Raw genomic sequence first — 26,612 nt, 5'->3', positions numbered from 1 at the left:
ATATATATATATATATATATATATATATATATATATATATATACACACACACACACAGAGACGTGTGTATAGCATACACCCATGCATGTGTGTACGTGTATGTCTATACACACACTGGGTAGGAGATCCCCCCTGAATTGATTTAAAAAAAAAAAAACTTTAGGTATATATATATCTACATCGATAGATACAGATATATATATATATAGATAGATAGATAGATAGATAGATAGATAGATAGATAGATATATCTACATATATAGATATATAGATATCTATCCAGTGTGTGTATATACACTATGCGTATACACACTGGATAGATCCTGTCGTGAATTAATAAAAGAACTTTAGACATACACCCACATCCCATGTTAACATATCCCATGCGTATGTATCCCATTTTAGCTTGCTAAGAGGGTTTCCAACTATTTCAGTTGGTCTAAAAAAAGGATATCAGATTTACCCAAAGAACCTTGTGTGCATATACACATACATGTATATATTCTATATATATACACACATACATATGCACGCACGCACACGCGCACACACAGACACACACTTATGTGCGGAGCATACACACATACGTGTGTGTGTGTTTATACACACGCTGGATAGGAGATCCCGCCCTGCATTGATAAAAACTTTACACACACACTTTGTATATACACACTGTATATGTGTGTATATGTCTCTCCGTGTGCATACACACACATATACATAGGTACGTGCGTATACACACACGTACACTAGATAGATGGAAGGCTCTGGGTAGGAAGGGGCGCGGGGCTGCGCTGTGCCGGGGAGCTGTGCTGAGTTTGGAGCCGTGACGCCCGGCACAGCGGTGCGCTCCAAGCCGCCCAAGTCCGTGGCGCGGCCGAGCGGAGCGGGGCCCCGGCCCTGCCCTCCGCACCCCCTCGCGCCCCGACTCGTGCCGCCGCCTGCAACCGGGCGGCAACGCGACCTCCGGAGGCCCGGCGGAGCACTGGGCTCCTGAGCTGGGGCCCGCCTGCCCCCGGGCTGGTCGGCACGCGCGGCTCCCTCCCTCAGCCGGGCGCCGTGCCCGGGCCGGCCCCCCTCCCCACGAGGAGCTCGCGCAGGTGCCCAGCGCCGACGCCTGTGGCCCAGCGGCAGCAGCCCGGGGGTCGCACTGCCTCTGCTGGGGCCCAGGCCGCACGGGGCCTTCCCCGACACGGACGAGACCAGCGCCTACCCTGCCCGCGAGCCTGGGCCTCCGTTAGAGGGAGCGAGCCGAGGCGCTCGGGCTTTTGTTGCTGCCATCTCATGTCTACAGCGCCGAGCCCGGCGCACCCCCTGGAGACAGCGCCCTCCTCCAGGCGGCGGGACAGCCCGCGGCCCCGGCCCGCGCGGCCCCCTTTTGTTTTCATCTCAGCACCGACAGGCCGATGCAGATCGATGCTTGAACGTTGCCTCGAGGGGAAAGCAAGGCACCGCCAACACAAACCAAGCCCGCGAGCAAGCACAGCAACAACCCCGGGTCCCGGCTTGGGCCAGCAGGGCTAGCCGAGCGCGCCAGCAAACAAACAAAAGGAAAAAGAAGGATTTGCAAAGCTCCTCGGAGCTCGTCCCAGCGCCACGCTCCGGCGTGGTGAGGGGAAAGAAACCTCGGGGCAGGCTGCGTTTAACCCGGAGCGTCTCCAAGCAGAGAGCGAAGGGGCTGGGCCGGGCAGACACTTGCTCGGGCGGGAGGGCAGGTATCCATCAAAGTCTCATCTTGGCCAGCCAACACGTGATTGTTTCCAGTTAGCAGGGCCCTGTTAGCAGAGGCAAAAGATTTCCTCCGAGTCCACTGCTCTGTCCTGCAGAGGGCAGATGCTGCTTGGTTTCTGCAGACAAGCCGGTGGGATATTGACCGAGGACTTTAAATCTATACCCAGCTTAAACATTTTACCCATCAGCATGTCTGCGGTCACAAAACACTTCTTCTTTCTGTCACTTTTCCTTCCAGCCTATTGATAAGATCATTTAGCCGAATCTGTTTGGGATGAGTGTAATATTGACTAGGAGTTAGAAAAGATGATTAAATCTAATAATCCCAGGCACTATCCTTCCGCGGGGGGAGGCGGGGTATATTGTGCGTATTAAACCGAGCAAGCCAAAAACGATTTTAACACATGAGCACATGTGTTAACATTGCTCAGTTTGATTTCCCCCTCCGATATGCTAGTCTCCCAAAGCCCTGCATTTCATTCAGCAGTGAGATGCTGGGCTGGGCTCTTGCCTTCGGAAGTGTGCGGTTTGTTAGAAACACAGCCTGCCAGGGTGCGGGCGCGGGGCTGAGTATGCATCTGTGTGTCTGTGTGCGTTTGAAGCTACTACGAATTTACTGGCTCTTTATGCAATACCGGTCCTTTATACTGTCTGTCTTCATAACCACTGAAACCAACTAAAAATCCACCCTCAAAATGCATTCCAGCTTACACAGGACAGCCTCGCGAGCTCTAGGCGTGTGTCTACCACCATTAGACAGCCTTTTGCTTCCACTCTTATTTTTAACAAGTATTCCCTATAATTAAGCTCCGCCTTTTTTCAGAGAGTCAGATCTGAAAAGAACAAAAAAGGGCTGACTAGAGAGAGAAGTCAATTTTCCGTCCACGCTGTCAACGAATATAAAAAGGACTTACTTCAAGAACAGATTTCTGCATATAAGCATCCAAGGAAGGACACAGGCAGGATTCAACGCTTTTTAAAAATAATAATAATTTAAAAACACCGTCTTGATGCGGTTAAATGTTTGAAAAGACAAAATGGAAACGGCACCTGGCGTTGCACTAAAAGACTTTGGAAGTTACAGGCTGGAACCCGTCGGTAGAGGCATGAAAATTTATTCCAAAACTCCATGAAATATAAAGGAAGGGATGGCGGTGTTTTACACAGAGCTCAACTCAGGAGAAGTACTAGGGTTGGGTTTCCCCTCCAAATTGTAAGAACTATGCAAATCAGTGCTATCTTTCCAAATAAAATAAAGGTATTTCAATAATTAGAACAAACTATGAAGGTATTGTGCATTTCTGTTTTATGTAGATAATAAAATATTACTTTAACATAAATATATAAGGATCTCTGCGTTTTTATTTTTCCCCACAAGCACATCCAAATGTACCAAAACAAAGTATTTTTAGAGAGACTGAACCAAAAAAAAAATTACATCCCATATAGATTTTGTTCACCTACTCATTTAAAGCTACAGAAAAAACAGTTTCCAGAACCTGTTTGCTTTAAAAGAAATAAATATACATTGAGGCAGGCCACTTAAAAATGATATGAAAATATTTCCCTGGGTAGCATTTTAAAAAAAAGAAAAAAATAGACAAAGAAAACAGTTAAACTATTTCTGCATTTCAAAGGACAAATATTAAACATATATACATAGTGGTAAGGTTTGCGTGGTAACTTTTTTTTTTTTTAAGTAAACCTATTTAGAGCTAGAGGATCTTCTCAGGCATCCTCTGAACCCCGTTTTCTGACCTTACACACATATTAATAAGTGTCTGAAAGTTCATTTCCTCCCTTTACCACTGGATCTGCCCTGATCTGAATCGCTTTGCTAGGAACTGGTCCTCAACACATAAAATAGCAAGCAGCTCAATACATCCAAAAAAACAAAAACCCAAAACAAAAACCAAAACTCAGTGCCCGTATCATTGTGACAATTGTTGGAAAAATAGAAAGTAAAAAAAAAAAGGCAAATGCATATGCATTTTAGAAATCAGCGTTTGTCTTAACAAGGGAAGGGGTAAAAAGAAAAGGAAAAAAAGAATCATCTGTCACAGGCGCTTTAGAAGACAGTAAGAAACACATTGTAAAGCCTTAAGGACTGGATGCACTGTTTATAGGATCGATCAGCGAGAGAATCTGTCCACGTTTTCCTCATAATGGTCGAAAATTCAACTAAGCAAACTTTTTGGATTATAAAAAATGTTTCCCCTCCCCCCCCCACTACAGCGCCCTTTTGTGCTGACTAAAGAATTCATTTGCGAATGTGTAACTATCACACTTTAAAGTCCCCCCTGTGTATGTGTGTGTGTGTGTGTGTGTGTGTGTGATGGTGTATACATTCACACACACACACACAAACACACACACAGACATGCACATATTGTTTCAACTTCTCTCTCCAGTGTTCCCCTTTAGAGCTTTGTGTTTTGGGCAAGTTAACCGTTTCCTACCGAGATTGTGTTGCGAAATGCATTTTTAATCTCTCAAGAAAGGGGCCAAAAATAGCATTGAAAATCTCCCTTTTTCTCTGTTGTTTGGGTTTTTGCTTCACTTCATTTCACTCCCCAGTGAGCGAGCCAAGGCTGGCTAAATTAAGCGGGTCTATTCGTGCAATGTATTATCCTGCAAACTGAGCAGAGGGCGCGAGGTGCTAAAAGTGAATAGAAAAATAAATATGGAAAACAGGGGAAAATGAAAAGCTCTACACTTAGGCAGGCAGAACCGTGTCCTGTGTGTTTATAGCTACATATAAACACACACAGGCACACACAGAGTGCAGGTCCTCGGTTTCTAGCTTGATGATGGAGCAGCTCAATGAAACAAAGTTTAGAGGCTGACATCAGCCCAGTGCTCCCGTGCGATGCAATGGTGAACGCTGAAGGCACACACAGGACTCGGCGAATGGGGTTGCTACAGCTAACTACTCCTCTACCCCCCTGGTTCTCGCCAAAGTGCTACTTTCTTTCTGTTGGAAAACTCCGGGAATGTTATTTTTACCTCCACACTTCCCCCGCAGCTCTTTCACAATGGGCCTGGCTTGCTAAAATGAAGCGCTCGGTCTCTATTGATTTCTCTTTGCCTTCCCCAAGCTTAAGAAACACTGCCTGAAAATGAAGTTTACTTTGTGGGCTGGCATTATTCTCCCTTCTCCAAACTGGACTCTCGCCTTTCAAGCCGGGTATTAAACATCTGCAAGAGTCATATCGCTTGAAAGTGGAAGTTGTTTGTCTTTGTACGTGTGTATACATACATATATATACGTATATAGATATCTCTATATAGAGAGAGGATACATACGCGGTGGCTGTCCCTACTTGCTCCATATAGATATATCTATAGCTATCTATATATATATATGCAGAGATATAAATGCAGATATATATACACATAAATATGTATCTGCTATGGTAAAAGGAGAAAATAAACATTCACATACTGAAGAAGTCTGGTTTATAACAGAAATTCATATATACACATAAAGCAAGGGCTGTAACACAGTAATATAATTGTCGACCGGTCAAGGGTTGGCTAACGCTCACCGTGGAAAATGCAAGTCATTTTCAAAAACAAGGCGGGGGGGAAAAAGAAAAGAAAAGAACAGAAATGAATTTGTTTCTGTAAACTTCCATTTTCTTGCAGTGCAAATGTATCTGGTTAAATACTGTCTACCTCCAAAGGGGTTTCTTTTTATTATGACTAGCGTTATTTTACTCCTAACGGGGATCCACAGGAAATAAACACAGTAACCATGTGCCAAATACTGAGCATCGCTCCCAAATTAAAGCTGCCTTTGTGCTTAGCAGGGCTTGGGGCCGATTCCTGGCGCTTTCTGGCGGATCTATTCTTTTTGTTTTTGTTTTTTAATATATCTATCTCCTCTCTCTCTCTTGCTTGCAGTTAATTCAGCTTTTGGAAAACACTTCCCAGTGCCTGGCGGGCTGTGTGTAGCTAGCTGCCTGCCTGGTGGCTGTGTGCGCGATACTCACTCCCACTCCATTGCATGGGCACTCGCCTGTAAAGGTCAAAACACATCATTACACCTGCTACCGCTCAGAGGATATATCGTCCAGCGCAGCTGCTCAGCTGTGTGTATGTGTGTGTGTATGTGTGTGTGTGTGTGTAAGAGAGGGGGAAATAAAATTAAAAACGAGAAGAATCAAAAGTTGGAGGAGGAGGAGGAGGAGGAGGAGGAGGGGGCAGCCCCCCGGGCCCTCCCCCCGCTGCGAGTTCACTGCACGGGGGTCTGCACCCCATGGTGCGGTGGCGTGTCCCTACTTGCCCCATAGACATCCTCGGCTCCCGGCAGAGTCCCTCCCGGGGGAGTCATGCGTTTCTCTTTCTGTCTCCTGTTACAAAACCACACTCTCACCACCTCCTTCTCCAGCTGTAGGCTGTCCGCCAGCGAGGTGATCTCCTGGGCGGAGGGCTTGGGGCACTTGAGGAAGTGGCTCTCCAGGGCGCCCTTGACGCTCACCTCGATGGAGGTGCGCTTTTTCCGCTTGCGGCCCTGCGCCGCGATCTTGTCTATGCTGGTGGGGCTGCCCGAGGACGAGTCCGCCTCCTCCAGCCACTTGTTCAACAAAGGCTTCAGCTTGCACATGTTCTTGAAGCTGAGCTGCAGGGCCTCGAACCTGCAGATGGTGGTCTGCGAAAAGACGTTCCCGTACAGCGTGCCCAGCGCCAAGCCCACGTCCGCTTGGGTAAATCCCAGTTTGATCCGGCGCTGCTTGAACTGCTTGGCGAACTGCTCCAGGTCGTCCGAGGTCGGCGTGTCCTCGTCCGAGTGCGGCTCGTGGGGGTGGTGCGCGTGGTGCGGGTGGTGGTGCGGGTGGCCGCCCCCGCCGCCGCCGCCGCCGCCGCTGCCCGGGTGCTGCTGCTGCTGCTGCGGCGGCGCCTGCGGCGGTGGCTGCGGCTGCGGGGGCCCGTGAGGCGCCGGGTGCTGCTCCGCGCCGTGTGGCGGCTCGTCGTGCGCGTCCCGGAGGCCGTGGTGGTGCAGCGCGGGCTGGCCCGAGCCCAGCATGCCGTTCACGCTGAAGCCGGGCGGCTGCGAGTACAGCAGCCCCGCCTGGCCGCCGCCGGCCGAGCCCATGCCGGGCGGCAGGTGCGCCGAGGCGCCCGTCCTCCAGGCGGCGGCCACGGCGGCGGCGTGGTGGCCGCCGCCGTGGTGCACCAGGTGCGGCGGCCGGCCCTGCTGCTGCGGCGGCGGCTGCTGCTGCGGCGGCGGCGCCTGCTGCAGCTCGTCGGCCCGGCCGCCGCCCGGCCCCACCGAGGGCTTGATGTCCTGCTGGCCCAGCGGGCTGCTGGCCCAGGGCGAGTCGCCGCCGCCGCCGCCGCCGTGGGACAGCGCCGTGATCCACTGGTGCGCGTGGCTGAGCGGGTGCCCGTTGCTCTGCAGCGCGTAGTCCGCCTGCACCAGCGCCTGCGCCTCCCGGTAGCCGGCGCCCGGCTGCATGGCCCCCGGCGGCTCGGCGTGCACCAGCGCGGCGCCCGAGCCCAGCAGGCTGTAGTGGTTAGAGGCTGTGGTCGCCATGGCTCCCCGCGCCGGACTGAGCGCGCCGGGGAGACGCGCCGCGCATTTGACAGCTACTTTTTCGCCTCGGGGCTCCGCGCGCCTCGCGCCTCCCCGGCCGGGCCCGCCGCGCCGCTGCTCCGCCCCCGCGCCCCCATTGGCTCCTGCCGATCGGATTGACGTGGAGACCGCTAGCAACCGGCGCCGGGGGAGCCGCCCATTGGCTCCGGCGCCGCCGCCGGGCCCGCCCCCGTTCTGTCACCGAACTCTAAGCTGGGGTGGGGGGCTCTCTCCCCGCCCTCCGCGCGGGAGCCGGGCCCTGCCCAGTGGTGTGCTGCCTGGCCCGGCCCGGCCCGGCCCGGCCCGGCCCCGCGCGCACAATGGGGCAGCGCCGGTCCAGACCGCCGGCTCCTCCTGTTGCTCGCGGCTCTGGCTGGGGATGGAAGCGGCCCCGGGAGAGGAGAAGTGGGGAGCCGGGGGTGCCCTCCGCGGGGCCCAGCGCGGCCAGGATACCGCCCCCCCCGCCCCGGCACTCAGCGTCCCGCCCCGACACGCGCGCACACACTCCCCCCCCCCCCCCCCGATCTTTTAATCGCAACTTCAGGCCTAGCGCGGGGGTGCGGGATGCAGGGAGCGAGGGCCCGGCTGTGCACCCAGGGATGCCTGGAAAGCCCGCTTCCCCTTCCTCCCTCCCCGCGCCAGGAGGCAGCGGCCCAGCCCGGGCGGGTAGCAGGTGCTACCCGGAGCCCAGCGCCCGGCGCAGGCGGGCTGGCCGCGACACCCCGCAGAGGGGGCGGGTGTTGCAAAGCAGTCTCCGCCGCGCCGGGCTCCGGCCCGGACAACAAAGATGAAGTAAAAAGTTGCTGCCCGGCGCGGAGAGGAGGAGCCGCCCGGCCCGGCTGGAGACACAACTTTGCCTTGGTGTGTGCGTTGGGTGGGGTGGAGGGGGGGGGGGAGTTGTTAGCAGCGGACTCAAAGTATCTTCATCGAAATAATACAATGGCGCGGGCTGAGGAATTGATTGCTCCTAACAAGCGGCCGCTTTCTGGGGAGAGTTGTTTATAAATCAGCGGCCCTCGCCCAGGGCCCTGGGAAAAGGCGGTTTGGCTGGAAATAACCCCCTGTGGGGGAGGGCTGCCCCCCCCCCCACTACACACTTCTACACAAACACCCAAGCACCCCCCCCACACACCTCCAACCTCATACACACCCCTCTACACAAACACCCGCACCCCCCCGCTCACACACACACGCACGCACGTTTCCCCTCTACACAAACACCCGCCTTCCCCAGTCACACACGGGATCCAGCCCTGGGAGACGGCGCCGGGCAGCAGCACTTGCCCGCCCGGCTTAGGGGATTTGAGCCGGGAGAGGGGCAGCGGGGCAGGAGGGAGCGGGAGAAGCCGCCGAAGAGAGGACGCTGCTGGCAAACGTCCCTGCCCCGCCGGGGCCCGGGCTGCAGGCGGCCGGGAGGAGTCAGCGGGCGCCTCTGACCCGGGCTCTGCCTTTTGTTCCTCGGGTAGAAATCGCGTTTCGGATCGGGGGCAGCTCCCTCCTGTCATTTGCCCCGCGGAGCCGCACGGACAGGACAGCGCCAGCCAAGCCGGCCGCAAACTTCCCTGGAGGCAGCCGTGGGCCCCGCTCCTCCCGCCCGCGCTTGGAGACCGGCCCTGGCCTCGGGCGCCTCACATGAAAGCGCTTCGGGGCACTGGGCGGCATCTCTGCCGGGCTAGATCTGAAGTGTGTACGTGTGTGCGTGTGTGTCTCGGGGTGCTTACACGTGTTCAGCGTGGAGAGCGGCAGGGCAAGGAGAAATCTCCCGGGCAGGGAGTAGCCCGAGTGATATCTCCTGGCTGTGAAACTTACCTCCAGGGGAGCAAACACACAAGCCGCTAAGCAGAGATCGGGCACCGGCGGTGGGATTTGCTGCTTGTGAGGAAGTCTGAAATCAGCCTGATGGAGCTTCAGGCTACACACACGCACACACAGAGCTGAAGAGGGTGGGTATACAATCATTGTTCTGCCTGTTTAATACCCCTAATAAATCACTTGTAGATATCAAAGGCTACTGTTAATCACACGATTACAAAAGTAGGAACACGGTGTATAGCTAAAAAAAAAAAAAAAAAAATGGGAGAGAAAAAAATTCAAGCGCCCTTTTCCCCTCCTGCATCCCCTCCCCCAATTAAACTAACGTCTATACATTCACAGCTGGAGAGAGCCAGGAGTGGCCATGGTGAATTCAGAGGCGCTGCAGGCTCCGCCTCCTCCTCCCCATCATCATTATTGTTACCCTTGTCATTAATACTGTTTCTTAAGCATCCTTCACTCCCGGCTCCCCCCGTGGAGGAGTCCGCTGCCGGAATGCTCCTGAGACGGGAGAGCTCTTGATGTCTGTCTGCTCCTCTCTGGGTCCTGTAACCGGTCCTCATTTCAGTTTGAGCCCCCCAAATTGGGGCTGATTTAGGTCCAGGACGCTCGGGATGTGAAAGAGACAGTCATGTGTTCCCTTTCTTCCGGAGCTGACCCTGCCGGATTAGAGGTCCCAGGAGCCTTTCTTCCCTTTCTCTGCCCGTATAAAAGCAGGTTGAAGGTGATGCGGTGTCTTGGGCAGACACTGCAGTGTTTTGATTCAGCTCAGCCTTTTTCACTGTTCAAAGCAGCTGTTCAAATACTAGGGCTGCTTACTTTGACGTGAGGAAGATTTTCAAACAATCCCAAAAGCTTTGAACTGACAGGCCTCCTTGATATCTCCTTCATTCCAGTACAGCTCTCCGAGAATATTCTCTAGCAAATACATAGCACACCTCTTAAATGGAGCTTTCTCCTCCCTGGGAGGCGAGGTGCTGCATACACATAAGGTGGCTTCAGCGGGGAGGGGGCCGGGTGCCTGCTACTCACACTGCTGGGACGCTTACAGGCAAGACAAACTAGTGCATTTCCTGGGGATCCAGTGAGTGGACTCCAGCCCTTTCTTGTTAAAAAGCCTGAAGTAGCTTGTTACTTGCACAACCTCCCCCCCACCCCCCGCCACCAACCTCCTCCGCCCCCAAAAAACCCCTGATTTGTAAACCCTTAGCAAATCCAAGCCTTGCAGAGAGAAAGCCGCAACTACACACTCCCAAGTACGACCACGGAGCTCTTATTCCCAACGATTCCTCATAAACCTCCTTAGTGCTCAGGGTTTAAAGATTGCTTTTAAAAATGAAGAAAGGTCCTTCTGTTTAGAGGTGAAAAGCCTGTTTGAAACTCTGCACTCACTGGCGTGAAACGAACTCACTCAACTAAGGGGGGGAAATCCCCTTTTCCAGCAGCTCCCGTTTTTGTGCACTTCTGGGAGGGGGGAAGCATCAAGAAGGGCAAAGGCAACAGGGAATTTAGCACGAGTATGCTCCGGTGCAGTAAAAACAGCTGTATGCCATGGAGCTCCCTTGAAAGGCCAGCTTGGAAAACGTGGGCACATCGCTGGGATGCATTTAATGTACCTATTGTGAGATGGGACTGTTTTGATCTCTCTTTCCTTTTTAACCTTTCTGTCTGAACTATTCAGCCCTGCGTTTTCGGGAGCTCTTTGCAAGGCTTGCTCCGAGGAGCCTGATTTAGTGGAGAGACCCAAGACATGAATGGAACTTAAACTCGAAGGGCCTGCCGAGGAGCAGAGCTGAGGCCGAGGCTTCACAAGTGATTGCTTTAAAAAATCCAATCTACACAAAGAGGCAGCTGGCTGCTTTAATGAAAACTGCCTTAAAGCTGCAAGAACTGCAGCCTCAGGGATGTATTTATAAGATGACTCAAAAAGCTCCACTTTCAAGTCGCTTCTCCTCGGGGTAGCTATAACACACACATTTAACTAAGAAATCTAAACAAAATGGACAGAAATTGATCACTTTGATTGCATAGGATCGCATTACCCACTGAAATTAAAACCCCTCGTGTAAATGGGTTTCTCCACGTACAGACAAAAGAATATATATTTGACCTGCTAGAATATCGATTCCCTTGGAAGATAGACAGGTACAGAATATATATATATATATATATATATATATATATATATATATATATATATATATAAAGTTTCTGAAAAGTTTGTATCAATGTTCATTTCCAACAGTCCCTGAAACTCTATTCTTCGGGTCACTTTTTATTCATAGGGGACTATTCTATTTTATCTGCATCACTGTTTAAACTACTGGGATATAATGCTCTAAATTCAGTATTTGAAATTAAATTATTTGAATTCATGGATATTAATCTCTTCCCTTCATCCTCCAGTTCTGAATCTTGTCATTAAAAATGATCCACCCTTTGTAGTCCGCAAGTGAATATTTTATAGACAGATACCGCTATGAAGACTTCTAACACAACGTCAACCAGTCAGACTTAGCTGTTGCAGGGATTACTTTGAGTAATTTATCAAAGGAAGGCTGCTAAATTTTGAGTGGTGAAATTTTGAGTGGCCTGGGGGGAGGGGGAGCGGAAAAAAAAAAGAGACAAATTCCGTCAGTCTGTGAGATAAATTCAACTCGGAGTTAATACAGCGTGTTTATATTGAAATCTCCTCGACAGAACAAGATGCAGTTGGTGGGGGAGAGTTTGCTTTCACGCAATTTAGTTTTCAAAAGGCTTGCTGCTAAATGACCTCTCGACGATGGAGCTTAAAGGGGGGCTCTTTGGGCTTTCAAGCAGGTGAATTGGTGGTAGACAGGAGGGGATCCAACCTCTTTGATACATTCAAGAGATTTCATCTGGGACCTTTGAAACACTGAACTGTCGAGTGATGTATAGGACCCACAACTGTCTTTAAAAAAAAGTCCCCAGCACTAAAAGCTGCCCCTCTGACACATAACATAATTGCTCTTGTCGTGTTCCCAGATCAGCTCCGATGAAGGGACATCGCCGCTGTCCAAGCCTAACTGGACTTTGCCCGGGGAGATGCTTTCTTTCCCCCACGTTACGTTTTCTAGGCGGATAAAAGAGGGACACAAATCCAGCTGCTGCTCAAGAAGAGCAGTGATCTCTGTGGCTCCTGCTATAGGCACTGGCACAGGGCGGGAGGCAGAAGCAGTGCCGGATTACCCTGCAATAAGAGGCGAACCTTGAAAACTTGAGCGTGCCCCGCACTCCAGGGGACTGGACACGATGCCTCTGGCACAAAGCGGGAGCCGCGGGCAGGAGTCGGGGAGGAGCAGGCAGGATCGGCACCTTGCTCTGCATGTGCAAGCCCGGTGCCCACCGGGAAAGCCTGACAGCCCCCGGGAGCTGACTCAGTGGAAACTGGGGACCCGATCCTGCCTGTGCGGCCGGCTCGCCCCAGCAGGCCCCTTCCCCCGAGCGGGGGCTGGCGCGGGGCTTTCCCGCCCTCGAGCCGGAGCGGCCTGGGAGTGGGTGCCCCGGGCGGCGGGGAGGAGCCGCGGCTGCCTGCCCGCGCGGGAGCGGGGGCTGCCAACTTTCTTTGGCTCGGAAGGAGGAAGAAGAAGAGCGGAGCAAACAAGGAGGCCGGGCCATTGTCCACAGAGGGGGCATTTTTGTCAGGCTGGCCTTGGTTGCTATAGTGAGGAGGGGAAGGAGTCCCTCAGCTCGCCTCGCTCCGCTCCCCCCGGCCCGCCAGCGCGGCCGGCCACTCCCGGCCAAAATAAAAGCGCCCTGGTTCGGGGCTCCTGCCCCGTCTTCCCCCGCAGCCTGCGGCCTCAACCCGAGCTCCCGCGGGCAGGGCGCCCCCGGCCCGGCCCCGTGGCACCTGCTCCGTCCAGCTCCTCGCCATTTGATCACGGTGGCTGCACACCCCGCAGTGACCCCCGTGTCACTGCTCCTGCTACGAGCTGCACCCCCCCCCCTTTCAGTTTCAACAATTCAAAGGGAAATAACTTCTCGGATGCAAATGAGCAGCCCTTGCACTTTCCGAGAGACTCTTATTTTGCAGCGGCGGTTCCTTGCGGTGGTGGCGGCGGCTGTGGCTGTCGCGGTGGCTCCTGAACTTTGCGGAGGGAGCGGGGAGGGACGGCGGCGAGGAAGGGGCTGGGAGGCTTCAGCTTGAGTGAAGGGCGTGGGGCGAGAAGAAAGTTAGCGGCTCAGTTAATGGAGAAGTATTCACCTGCCGAGATCGGCACAGCAGTTCGTGCAAATGAAGGTCCGACTGGGGGTCGGGAGGGAGGGGGGGAGGGAGAGGGGATCTCACGGCTTCTTTTTCCCGGACAAGTTATACTGCCGCTGGAGGAGAGAGGTCAGTATCTTTTCAAATCAATCTCTCTGTCTGCCTCTGTCCCCATCTCTTCCCTGGAAATGGGGTGGGGGGAGGGGATCCCTGCAACTTTTCCCCATTTCCATCTGTCCTGTAGCATCTGAAATGCACAGCTCCTTACATGGCATGCCCTTCTGCTCCTCGTGGAGTAACTTCGGAGTGAGCTTCCTGAAACGAGAGGGGGGAAACACAAACAGCGAATAAAGGACCGTTCTCCTCGTGTCTGGTCGTGATGGTGTCGTCTCGTTTTCGAGCTAGGCTTGACAAGTTTTATTTTGTAAAAAAAAGCAAAAAAAAAAAAAAAAAGCCCCAACTTTCCAAGCCCTCACTTAAGGCATTATTCACCTTTTTTTAAAAAATGCTTGAAAGAAATCACGTTAATGAAGAGAGCATTTGGAGTAATTTGGCGATAATGATCAGAATCGCCAAATATTCGCAGAGGCTTTCACGTTACGTGTTGGAAGAAAAGCAAAACACATTATTTTAATAGTCTGATATGCAAACTATGGACCATTCAATTACATGGCTTAATAATGCATACATGATGTGATCTTGTTATTGGGATAGGAAGGTCTGCAATAATTCACTCCAAAGACCAAGTGTGCTCTTACATCCAGTAAAATCCATTGCCATGGATCAGGGGGGCCTGCCAAACTACATTTAAGAGAATAAAAATTAATGACTGAGAATTTGAGCGTTAAATTAACATTAATTATATGACCTGCCTGCTGGAAAGATTAAATTTCTTACGCCCTAATTAGATAACGTCTCCTCATACATCAAACAATTTCCATTTCCAGATTTCGGTATTAAAATGCAGAAGAGGGAGAGCGGGGTTGTTGTTGCCTCGGCGTGGTGCAGCTGCAGCCGGAGCTGAGCGCTTCCCCGACCTCCCCCCGCTTCCTCCCCGGAGTTTGGGGTTTGCCAAGGGTGAAAGAGCGTCCGGGGAAGAAGTTTGGGTCAAGGCGCTCCTCGCCCTGAATTGCTTTAACTAATTCCGCGCGGCGCCTACCGCGATCGCCGGAGCACGTGTGCGCGAGGCGGCAGCTGGAGAGGAGCCGCGCCGGCAGCCCCCGGGGACCGGCCGGCCTCCCGGCGGCGGGGCTCCCGCTGGTGCTGCTGGCCCCGCACCCTCCCTCTTCCTCCCCCCACCCGCGCTCGGGCCATGCCGAGTAGAGAGAGAGAGAGAGGGACCAGCCGGATCTGCCTGGATTTTGCAGGATTTCTCCTAGGATCCCCCCCTTAAATAAAAGAATCAGACGGTACTACCCCCCCACCCCCCAGATCCCGTCCTGAAAAACCAGGAGCGATGCTGATATCCGCAGTTCGTCGCAGTACCGGCTCCACGGGCTGGCCGCGATTCAGGCTAGGCAGGGTCTGCCCCTGTGCTGTTATGGCGGGGTAGGGTTTTTTTTGTTGGGGGGGGGTGGATTTAATGGCCCACGGATATACCCCCCTCCCCTTGCTAGCTCCGAGCCCGGCGCCGCCAGACAACACAGTCCATCTCCGCCAAACAAGCCCCGAGCCCGACGCGCTGGTGAGTGGAGGCGGCTGCGGGTCTCCCCTCCCCGCCCGGGACCGGCGGGACGCGGCGGCTGTGCTCGCTCCCGGCCGGCGCTGCAAGGGACGGGGGCTGCAGCGTGGGTGCACCAGGGAGGGGAGGATCTGCAGGCGAGCGAAGGGAGCGGGGCCAGTGGTTGGGGGGCGGCCCCGGGCAAGCTCCTGCCGAGCTCCGCTTGTGCCCCGCATCTGCCCTCCCGCGCGCCCCCGCCGCCTCTGCGCCGCCTGCAGGCGACATCCTTACCCCGGCCGGCCCCTCCACTCGCTGGGGCGGGACTCCTTCCGGGGCTGGCCCCTTCCTTCCCTGCCATCTGGGCTTCAAAGGCCGAGCCCGAGGCAGCCAGGCAGTGCCCACCTCCTGAACAGCCGCGGCAAGACCGTGGCTCTCTGCCCTCTCCTCTGCCCAGCACCCTCGCAGCCCTCTCGTGCCGTGGCATAGAAACCATGTCGGGCAAGGCCGGAGCTCGAGTGCATATCACAGTGATTCTCAACCTTTTTTGGATCAGGACCCATCTGGAAACATTGATGGGCACTAGTCTCCAGCCAGTGCCCCCCAGTGGGGGGCTGTGTGTGGAGCATGGGGGGGGGGGGGGACGACACTGCCAGCCTGCAAGGGTAAAGCCACAGCTTCCCCTGTTTTTCTCTTTTAAAGGAGAATCCATTTTTCAAGTTTGTTCCTGACCCTTTCATATATTCTTGCCACCCACTTTTGACCCACGGGTTGAGCAATGCTGTTCTGTCACATTCCTTGATCCTGGCCTTCTACTATCAGGTTAAATCCAGGCTCTTGCTCCTTCCAAAGTCTTCAGTGCCTGCATCTACACGAGACACTGACTGCAAGTACTAGATGACTGTGCAGTAACTGGAGTTATTGCACAGTCATGCCGAGAAGCCGCTTTTTTTGTGATGCTGACTGCACAGTAGCTCATGACTACTGCACAATAGCATTGTCTCATGCTTCCTGCCATGCAACGCTACTGCGAAGTATTCACGGGCTACTACGCAGTCAGTGTCTCGTGTATAGGCAGCCACTGTTTCCCTAATGCAGAATTCAGCAATATTTTTTGGCAAAGTGCTGAAAACACCCACAACCTTGGCTTGTAAGATGCTGCATGCCAGAGATGGATGGTGGGAGAGCTTCAAGGGGCCTGATCCTTGTTGTGGCACTGCAGCCTTGTCCCCTTCCCCACCATCCACTCCAAGGTGCAGGTACTAAGCAAAAATGCCTTTGCATATCACGCTCTAGCACCCATGTCGGGGATTGCCTACCTTCGCATCCTTTTGCTGCTCTTTTTCACTCAATGGGTTGAACTGAGATGAGGAAACATTTGCTAAGCAGGCAGGTAGGATTGAATGGTCCCTGAGAAGGCAAAGACTATAGGCAATGCCTCCCTGTGAGCTTCCTATAGGAGAACCCACCAACAAGGCTCTAGGCTGTCTCTCTCCTTGCTCAGAAATGTATGGCTATCACAGAGACCCAGGAAATAGTCAGCTCTCAAGAACCAGTGACCCTGTGTCAGACAAAGGCTGAATGCTTTGTTTAAAAAAAATGCTTGAAGAAATAGAAATGAAATGAGGAAGGGAGATAGAGAAAGAGAGAGAGAGTGGTTAGAAAGTTAAATGCAAGTGGTCTGAGAACTTGAGCAACTCCTCCAACCATATGCTGGGCACAGCCACTTCAACTATCTTTGCAGCAGTCCAAAGCAAAAAGTTGGCAAGCAGGACAAAAACATGGATTAACCCAAATGCAATAAATAACAATGAATCAAATCAAATTTAGTTAAGGAAGTGGAAGAGGACTGTTGATATGTTTAAGTTCTACCTCCTTTTGCAAGTACTGTGAGAATGATGGTTTTTCTGGCTTTGGATATGATGGTGAACCCCTTTTCTTCTGTGTCTTCTTATAAGTGGAGACAGTTTTAAAGATGGTTTTAAATTAATACAGGATGGCTCACTTGCTGATTCCCATCTTTCCTGGGCTTTTCTAGAGCTAAATTAATCTTTTGTTTGGAGATGATGTTGAGCATTTAAAGAACTGACTGAAGAGTTCCTGCAAATCAAATGAGTTGGACTTCTGTAAGCAACCAAGGGGTTAGCTTTAGCTTAGAACAGCAGCGATTCCTTTGCCTCTCTAACTTAAGCTATATCCAGGAGTGTTACCATAAAGAATGTCCTGCCCACTTGCTCCCTCTCCTTGTGTGTCAAAGGCTGAAAAATGCAGTGTAGCTACTTAGGTGTGCACAGGGTATGTGCCAAATAGCACATCTGAAACGGAGAAGGTAAGAGCAGCAGTAAAGCACGTGGCAAGTAGCAGCTACCTTGTATTTTTGAGGGTGTAGCATGTGTGGAACAGAGGTGCTTAGTTTCACTGCAGTGCTCCTTAGCATGGTTAGATGCAATGTAGACCTCCCCACAGAGCCCTTGAAAGGCAATTTGTTTTGAGAGTCACAGGAAAATGGATCTAAATGGACTTCAAGAGGTCACTTAGTCCAAATCTCTGCTCATGGCAGGATCATCTTGCCTATACCATACTGGGCAAATGATTGCCTACTCTGTACTTAAAAATTTCTAGTGTCTTTACATAAAACAGCTTGTACACCATAAAAAAATGTATAGTTCTACAAAAGGGGCACAAAATAGGCACACCTTCAAGAATAAATAACTCCATATTGCTCTAGTTAGTTGCTAAAACAAGATATATATTTATATTTATATATTCATTTAGAGAAAAAGTAAGGTATGAAATATATTAATTTAGAGAAAAAGTAAGGTAAAACGATATTTGATAATAAAACGGTATGCATTTAGGAGGTAAAGTATGTAGTTGGGAAGTTCTGTGTCCATATTTTCTGGACTGCAGCAAAAGGATCTGGGACAGCAAAAGTCAATTTGAATTCTTCCTCTTCCATAACACCCTTCACACTGTGTGCATTTGGTTGTGGGAGAATTTTCAGTTCTCTATGGCTCCAACATGTTTAATCAATAGATAGCCCCCCAACTGAGAGTGCTTTTAAGCTTAAATTGGTTCAAGGCGCCTTGTTTCAACTGCCAAACACTGAACTGGCCCCTTAGTTATTCTCCAACCCAAATGTATACAAAATAGCTTTCTAATGGGGGATACAATTATTATAAGTATATTTATATCTGTGTTGCAAGGACCAGGTCATAAGAGAGATTTTGAAATGTCAACAGATTGTTCTGTGATGGACTATCCCAGGGGAAGTTTTCCAATGTTATATACCACAAAAGGATAAAGATCATGTCATTGTAGTGATAAAGGGTACTTTAGGGTAGTGTCCAGTAAAGAATTTAAGTGCTTGAAGCATAATTTAAGTGGAACAGTACTACTTAAGTCCACAACCGCTATCTAAAAAGCCCAACAAAGATGTCACCTAACCCTGGACGTTCATAAGCTCTCTGCCTATCCTCTGTTTGACTTCAAATTTCACTGTATGTCTGGAGAACATCCCTAGTTTGAGTATTTCCTGCCTGATTGAGATCCAGAAACCAGGCATTCTTCTGCCTAAGTTCCCATAGGGGATCAATAAGGAGGCATTCTTGGAGCAAGCCTAAAACACAGTGGGTGCCAGGACTGAGCTTCTCAGAAAATGTCATTGCAGTCACTTTCATTTTTTAAAGTTGTGTTGTCTACCAGCCTTATAAGTAATAGTAGTTATAGTGCTTATCCAGAAGTTGGATTCCTGGGTTCAATTCCCTCTTCAACCTGAGCGGATTCAAACTCACTTCTCCCATCTCTGATTATTACAGTTACCTAACTTCAGGTGATGGGCTGCCAGGAAATGGTGCTCTGCACTCAAGAAGAGAGAGAGAGAGAGAGAGAGAGGGAGAGAGAGAAAAGCAACTTTGTAGCCAAGGTTTTCCATTGTTTGAAGTAAAGTACTGTAAACAGTCCTGTGAATGGGGATCTGAAACCATGACCACCCCTTCCCAGGGATTTCCTAAACGTGAGGCTACGGAGCAGTACCATAAGTAGGAGAGGGTGAGAGGGGCATGTGTCCCAGGTGCCAGCTTAGTAGGGGCATCTAAATTGCCCTCCATCCCCTGCAGAATCCAAGCCATGGCAGCATACCCATGCCAGAAAGTCCAACATGGTCCTTGCTGTGGCTGCTGCTTTAAGAGCAACAGCCAGGGTGAGCAGAGCATAAGAGATGGCAGCTGCAGCTCAGCTGGGGACTATATAGGAGTTCCCAACATGGGTAAGACTGCTGTGCCTTCGCCACCCTGCTCTTGGATCCTGCCATGCCTGCCCCCGCTGCTCTCAGAGCCTGCATGTGTCTCCCCTCCTGCTCTTTCACAGGGTTTGCTCTGGGTGCCAACTCCTGCCTGTTGTATTACTGCTGCAGATCCATGCTGTTTCTCTTTGGCCCGGTGCATCTTGCAGGCTGTCAGAGCAGGGTTTGAATAGGATCCGGTAAATAAGGCATGGGATTGCACAGTGACCAAAAAGGAGAAAATAAAATATCGAAGTGCAGCTTGTTAATTGAGCACTTTCCATCTTGCATACAGAGTGAAGGAGAGGTCCTGTGGAAAATATGTATGAGATCATGTAATTAAAAACTGTCTCAAAACACACACACACACACACAAAGGGGCTAAACTAAGGTGGCTCAGACAAGCTTAATTTTGGCATTTTCTAACCTCTGAGCATCTAACTTGCAAAATTAACAGTATCCTAGGTTGTATGTAATATATCCTAAATGGGAATCAGTAGTATTGGAAGACTATTTATGATGGAATTATAGTGAGGTAATTAATATCAACCACTGCTCTACGGTTTTCTAAAAAATATTTTAACTCTATTTTTGGACCTGGTATCAGATTATATTTATTGTCACCAGAAGATCAGGTTGTAAAAACAAGCAAAAAGGATGGCACAGTATCTTTGCTATGAGGTCAATGCAACACATACCTGATATGAATTTTCCTCATCACAATAGAATGCTATCCAGGCTGCACTGGGCAGGAACAGAACAGGAGTACCATATTCCTTTTACTTTACTGATGTTTGCTAGACTAACCAAAAGTAGAACAAGAAATTTCTTCTAGATGGGGTCCCTAAAAAGGGTGGGGGTGTAGGGGCTAGATGTGGCAATATTGCTTTTTAGTGGAATTTATAGTTTTGAGTTAGGAGCCTAGGCTCACACGCAGTGAGTGAGGAGAATTAGCACTTAAACATAAAATATGTAAAATCCAGCTGAATTGCTTAAGGTAGCCAAGGAAAGGGATATGTCTTAAGCCATGCTGGTCTCTGTGCCTATATCACTTCCTCCTTGGTCTGGAGTGTGCTGTGCCTACTTGTCCTCCTGCAAGCATTGTGGAAGTGGTATAGACTTCCCTTTACACACTTTATCAGGACTGGAAGGAGGCATTACCCTCACAACCCTGCCCCACCTCCTGTGGTTAGGCACTGGCACCAGACCTTTCTCAAAAATACAACTGAAGGTGCCTTCTGCCTTTTATCTGGCAGCTCAGCGGTTACAGGATGTGGGAGGCAATCAATTCCTTCCTCTGCCTGATGGTGTCTGAACTCTTATCTCCCTTGAGAGGGCTTCAAGCACCAAGCTATAGGTTATTCCAGTGTGGCACTTTCTCAATATTTTCTTTTGAAACTGCTGCACTTTTCATGGTGTAATTAAATGCTCATTGGGCCAGAGAGAGCATAATTCTAGCTAAGTGGATAGGGCCGGTTACCTGGGCTGATCTGGGTTCTGCACCAATGAATTCATTCTGCACCAATGAACACTTCATATAAAATACTTAAACATTCATTGGACTAGGGACTGGAGCCCAGGTATTTCCTCTACCAAATGAATGCCCTGACCACTAGGCATTAGGGTCAAGTGTGATCTTCTTGGTGCAGTTACTGTTTAATTACTTCATGCTGGGTTCACCAGTCCAGAGTAACTTGAAGTCTGGAAAGGAGGAGCTGTGGGTTCAATTCTCCTCAGGCAGAGGAGGGAATTAAATGTAGATGCCCAACATCCTCAGCTATTAGATAGAAGGGGAGACATCACCCCTACAATTTACATTTTACTGATCCTTTCTGTGTGCTTTAAGACCTTACAAGCAAGATAGGAAGAGGGAATGCCTAGTCTGTGGATTCTGAAAGTGCCATAAGCATGAGCTAAGCACCTGCCTGGTCAGCACTGGCAAGACCCAGGCAGTTTTGGGCATACCGAGAAGCAGACCTTTAGGCACCTGGCGAAAGTTACATAAAGTTTATGCCACTTTCAGAATCCACAGACTAGGCATTCCCTCTTCCTATCTTGCCTGTAAGGTCTTAGAACACATGGAAAGGGCCAGTAAAATGTAGGGGTGATGTCTCCCCTTCTATCTAATAGCTGAGGATGTTGGGCATCTAGGTTAGCCCTCCAGACACCTATCTGGAGGGCTAAGCATCAGGTTTTGAGTACCTACATTTTTTACTTAGGCACTGAAAGTGACTGGTAGGCATTGGGCTCTCTCTGCCTAGACCTTTGATATAATGTGGTTTCCCCTCATACTTGGCATTCAACATTGGTTAATAAACAGACTAGAGTTTCTGTTTGTCCCTTCATCATGTTCCCACTTGTCATGTGTCATTGAGTTTTTACTGCTGGACAGTGGGCCTGGTTATTTTTGAGTAAAAAGCATTAGGAACAAAACTCTGATTTCCCCTGGCTTTGCCTTTTGTGAACACATGGAAGCTACTTTCACTGCTGTCAACCTATTTTTTATGGGATCTTGTAAAACTTGCACTGTTAGGCAGTGTCCACAAGCAATCTGATCTGGCTCCTGTGTATTTTGTAACCTTTTCAAAGGCAGACATGAATGTGGGGGCATTTATTTATTTAAAATAATCCTGTGATTTTTAAGCCCTGACTGATTTTTTTGGAGGTTTTATTAAATGCTTTGGGATTGGCAGCACTGTATCAGCACTGGAGATCTGCTGCCAGGTTCAGGAAGAAGTGGTGTGCATGTCCAGACTTTGGAAATCCTTCTTTGCAGCCTGCTAGCTGCAGGGAAAGTGCATTTGTGTTTACTGTTTGGGAATGTTGGTATATTTTAGACTCTGACCTCATATGACCGACCTGTGCACCTTTTTCAATTTGTTTTCTAGGACAAAGGCAGTTCCTCTGGGCATTAAGGTGCTACTAACAACAAAGCCAGCTTCTCTGTGAGTTTCATAACTGAATAAACACATTTCTGTTATAACCTAACCTAGATCTGTTCTATGTCTATTTCCCTGGGGACACACCATTAGCATCTGAAGTATCTATACTTCCTACATTGCAACAGAGATAAGTTATCATTCCAGCTGCTTATCTCAGAACTGCCCTGTGGATCCAGTGAGACGATTTCCTCTTTAGTATGTCACAACAGGTATCTGATACTTGCTTTCAAGCATTCTCTTAAAGAAAAAAAGATTTCGAATTCTTGCTATTTCCCTTTTCGTATCACTCGTTAAATCCATATGGTTTGGTTTACTGTTTTATCTTTACTCATCAAGATATTGGCTAAGCTCCTGGTTTCAGGTATATCAATTCCATTCAACGTGTGCTCCAGGAAGTTTAGGGTTACGGCAGAAGAATTTTTGGAATTCATTTCCCAGACCTCAGGTGACTTTTAAAAGGTGGTATGGAAAGGAATCAGAGTACAGGAAACTCTACTCAAAACTTCTAGGAAGGAGAATCAGGGAAATAATGTTCTTACTCATTACCTTTTTATTTCTGCTTCTTTTAATCTATTATGTGTTGAATTTATATTGGTACACACTACAAAATATGTTCCTTTTTCTGGGAAAAGTAGCACAAACAAGGTTGTGTAATAATAGCAAAGGTGATCCCTGAGAGAAGGAGGGTGTCAGTGAGGTGTTTGGTTCTTCTGGAGAAAAAAGGACACAGCAGATGTTAGCAGTCCTTCTTTCCCTGAGTTTTACTTGGAAGCTGACATGGCTCAAGAGACTGAAGAGACAGCAGGCTGGGAATTTATTTAAGAGGAAGTTGGGGAGAATTGCTGTTCAGCCATACAATGAGAAAGTTATATATTTTTTTTTCTAATTGTTTTCCCTTCTGGCAATGAGGGAGTGGAGGGAAAAGTTAAAAATAAGAAGATATAAAGAGGACAGCTTCTTTTGAGAGAGAAATGTAGTATCTAACACCAGGGGGCCCTCAGCCTGCCTGGGTTCTCTGGCTGCTACTGCAGAATAAATACAAATAATCACACTAGCTTGCTTTCCTTTGCTGCAAAGTATTGTGGGAGCTGGAATATTGTAAAGGCTTGCTCAAAATGCAAATTTAAGCATCTGAGTAGGCACATATACACAAGACATTTACTGTGGAGCTGATTAATTAGCTCTGCAGTAAATGTCTCATGTCTATACATGCAGTGCTATTAGGCTGGAGTAAACTAATTAAACTCAGCAGCAGGATAGTACTTGTAAATACTATCTGCTACTAAATACTTGTAAATACTACTAAAATATTTTTAAATACACATACTATCCTGCTGCAGAGTTTTTTTACAAGTGTAGACTGATGGGGTTGGCAGGGGCATGAGGGTGCATCAGTGCAGGGGCTGCCTGCCAGCTAGCCCCATACTGGAGCACCCTCATGCCCCAGCCAGCCCCTGTGCAGCATGTTGAGGTGGGTCAGAGCAGCCCCAGGTTGGCAGGTTGACTCCCCAGACCCCCTCCAACCGGGGCTGTTCAGACCCGGCTCAGCATGCTGAGCTCCTGGGCATGCACCCTTGTCGCAATAAGCACTGGAGTTTATTGCTTCAACTTAATTGCACATGTACATGCTCCCAGTGGGAGAGAACTTAAAATGGGTTTCCATTTAGAAGTGGCCTTGGACTCCTTTCTCTTTTAAATATTCTTTACTTAATATTATAGTTCTGTTAAGAGGCCTCAGTTGGGTTTCCATCATGGTAGGTACGGTATCAACATGTAATAAGAAAGATTGCCTGTCCTAACAGCATTACAGACTTAGGTCCTACTGCCACAGTATGCTCCCTGGGAGTCAACCCCTGCACTCATGTGGATTCTCATTGACTTCACTGCCTGCATAGAACAGCTTGCAGGTTCTGGGCCTTGGCCTCTAATAAGAAACAACAAGCTAAGAAAACAAACAATGTTGGAGAGAGGGAGAGAGACAAAATAACAGTGAAAACCAGGTCTTTGCTGTACGAAGCACTGTCTCAGCACCAAACGTTTGGCCAGTGTTGAATGGGAGCACTGAAATTATATCATAAACTGTCTAGCTTTTCAGTGAAAATTAATTCAGAGCTAATCTTAAGGGTCTGGGCTCATTGGACCAAATTCCATTCTAAGAAGGACTTAGATTTAGTGCAGGACTGAGCTTAAATAATAATAGTAATAATAAAAAACAATTGGAGGGGGTTCATTTATATTTGCTAATAATAAAGATTCCACTGATGGTAAAGCTAGCACTGGATGCTATCCTGATCTATGAGGGCATGACCAAATCAAGGTCTGGCACAATTTTAATGCTGGCTCAGACCTGGAAACGTTTCCAAAGACATCTTCAGACAAATAATTGCACTTTTAAAAATCTTTATACTGAACATATAAAAACACGTCCTCCTTTCAGATAACGTAAAGAATCCCTTTTACAAATCCCTTTTTACAAAGTGCACCTCCTCAGAGTGACATGTTATTTGAAAAGGAAAATGAATGACTTTCAAACATACTATTTACAATTTAGGTAAGGAGAGCTACGTAGCCAGCAGAAGTCAGGGTAGAGTTGTACCCTGTTAGGCTAAATACAGACATTTAAAAAGCCCGAGGCTGAATCGATTCAATTTTTGCAGGTTAGTCTAAGATGTGTAGATTGAACTGATAAGCGAGTGAACAGACATACACTTGATTCTGGACATGCAGTCACATGCCTGCAGTGGTCCAGGCTAGAAGCCAGGAGGTGCTAGAGCATGCCTTTCTGCTCAGCTGAAGTAGATGGTTTGGGCCAAGGCTAGGTCACCCTCTGTGTGTGGGAGGGGAAGGGTTTGTGGGGGAGGTACAAAGCATTCTGGGATGCTGGGTGACTGTGAGTTAACTGGAATCTGGAGGGGATCTGGGACAAAAGTTCAATAAACTGATTTAACCTAAATCAGTTAAGTATGATACTGCATTCATCCAGGTTTATATTAAACCAGTTTCAGTCATTTTGAAAGCTTATGTGCACTGAACTTTTGTTGTGTTACAGATTTGAACCAATCACTTATACCGGTTTATGTGTAATTTATGTCCCTAGACTTTTAGACTAAATCAAAGATGCATAAGCTTTTGTAAGGTACAGCTTACTTCATCAGATGCTTATGCAGCTCTGACTTAGTTAGTCTATAAGGTGCAATTCTATCCTGTCTGTTGCCCAGTTTAGGTAAAATCACTGGAAATGGACAGCCAGGCTCTTTCACTTAGTTTTGTTTATCTCTGTGATTATGAAACACCGTAGGTAGTGAGACCTGTTATAAGGTTGCCTGGGACTTTCCATTATAAAGATCCTATTTTCAGTTATTTATACATTTTTACTATCATTCTCAAAGTGACTTGCACAACATTTAATACTTGACTTCAGCTCCTGGAGACAACTGAATATATGGGAATCTCAGCTTGCTTGCTTTTTTATATAAAAAGAAAGTTTCTAGCTCTTGTGGTACAGAGAAAATGCTTGAAAATGCAATGCAAGTACAATCAGAAAGCCAAATGACCTCAGAAGGGCAAGCAGTGGTCCCCATATTTATTGTTTTTTAAAATAATCTCATGATTTTAAAGCCAATATCATGGTTTTTTGTGACCTGACCATACTTGAACACTCTGGATTGGTGTTTCTACTTATAGATTTGGCAAACTTTACCACCTAGCTGAAGATTTTATCTCGAGTTGAATGATTTTGGATATATTCACTTAAAAGCCCAGGGAAAATTACATTGTTTTGCTCATGCTAACAATATTCTTAAAATCGTTTAATAGTCTGTAGCACCTTCAAGCTTTGTTGCAGTCAGAATTTTGTAAAAGAGGTTATCCAAGGGTCAAGGTTGTAACTTTTACTCAAACTTAGGCAAATTTGTAAGACTTTGGTAATGCAACTTGTTTATATTCAGGACAGACTTGTTATAGTTGTCAGCTAAAGTTCCTGAGCTTGCTATTTCCACTGTGCTTGTAGAAGCCCCTCATAGCACCTACATGCAGACTGGTTATGTAGGGGTATAACTACAGGATGATTACTGTATTGCAGCTCAGGGCTACAAGGATAAAGCAGGACTTACCAGCAATTGCTCTTTCTGTCTGCTGTGGAGCGCTCACTACATGAAAATCAGCCATCTCTGGATTGGGAAGTACCCAGAAGGGCCTAGTTTGTCGGTGTACTGCGGCACCACACACAACTTAGGGCTGGACACGAAGGAAACATCAAACTGTTGAAACTGCAGGGGGAGTTGTAAAAAATGGTCATTGTATTTTCAGGCTGTCATTACTGACTAATCCATAACAGCTTTGAAGCATTGATCAGCCAGCAAATAACATATTATTTATAGTATTGT

General features: G+C 48.9%; 1 protein-coding gene across 1 annotated transcript; it reads right to left on the bottom strand.

The window, feature by feature from the left end:
- Positions 1 to 5,173: 5,173 nt before the first annotated feature.
- Positions 5,174 to 7,360, bottom strand: POU3F2 (POU class 3 homeobox 2). Its single transcript, XM_059732200.1, has one exon. The coding sequence runs from the start codon at positions 7,268 to 7,270 to the stop codon at positions 5,969 to 5,971; it is 1,302 nt and encodes a 433-aa protein (XP_059588183.1). The 5' UTR covers positions 7,271 to 7,360; the 3' UTR covers positions 5,174 to 5,968.
- Positions 7,361 to 26,612: the final 19,252 nt, after the last annotated feature.

The sequence above is a fragment of the Alligator mississippiensis genome, chromosome 1 (assembly GCF_030867095.1).
Source record: "Alligator mississippiensis isolate rAllMis1 chromosome 1, rAllMis1, whole genome shotgun sequence".
Lineage (NCBI taxonomy): Eukaryota > Metazoa > Chordata > Crocodylia > Alligatoridae > Alligator > Alligator mississippiensis.
Note: the sequence above shows the minus strand (reverse complement) of the source record. Positions and strands in the feature narration are given on the sequence as shown.

Coding starts and splice junctions, on each gene's coding strand:
- POU3F2 (XM_059732200.1), bottom strand. CDS start 7,270: ATGGCGACCACAGCCTCTAACCACTACAGCCTGCTGGGCTCGGGCGCC.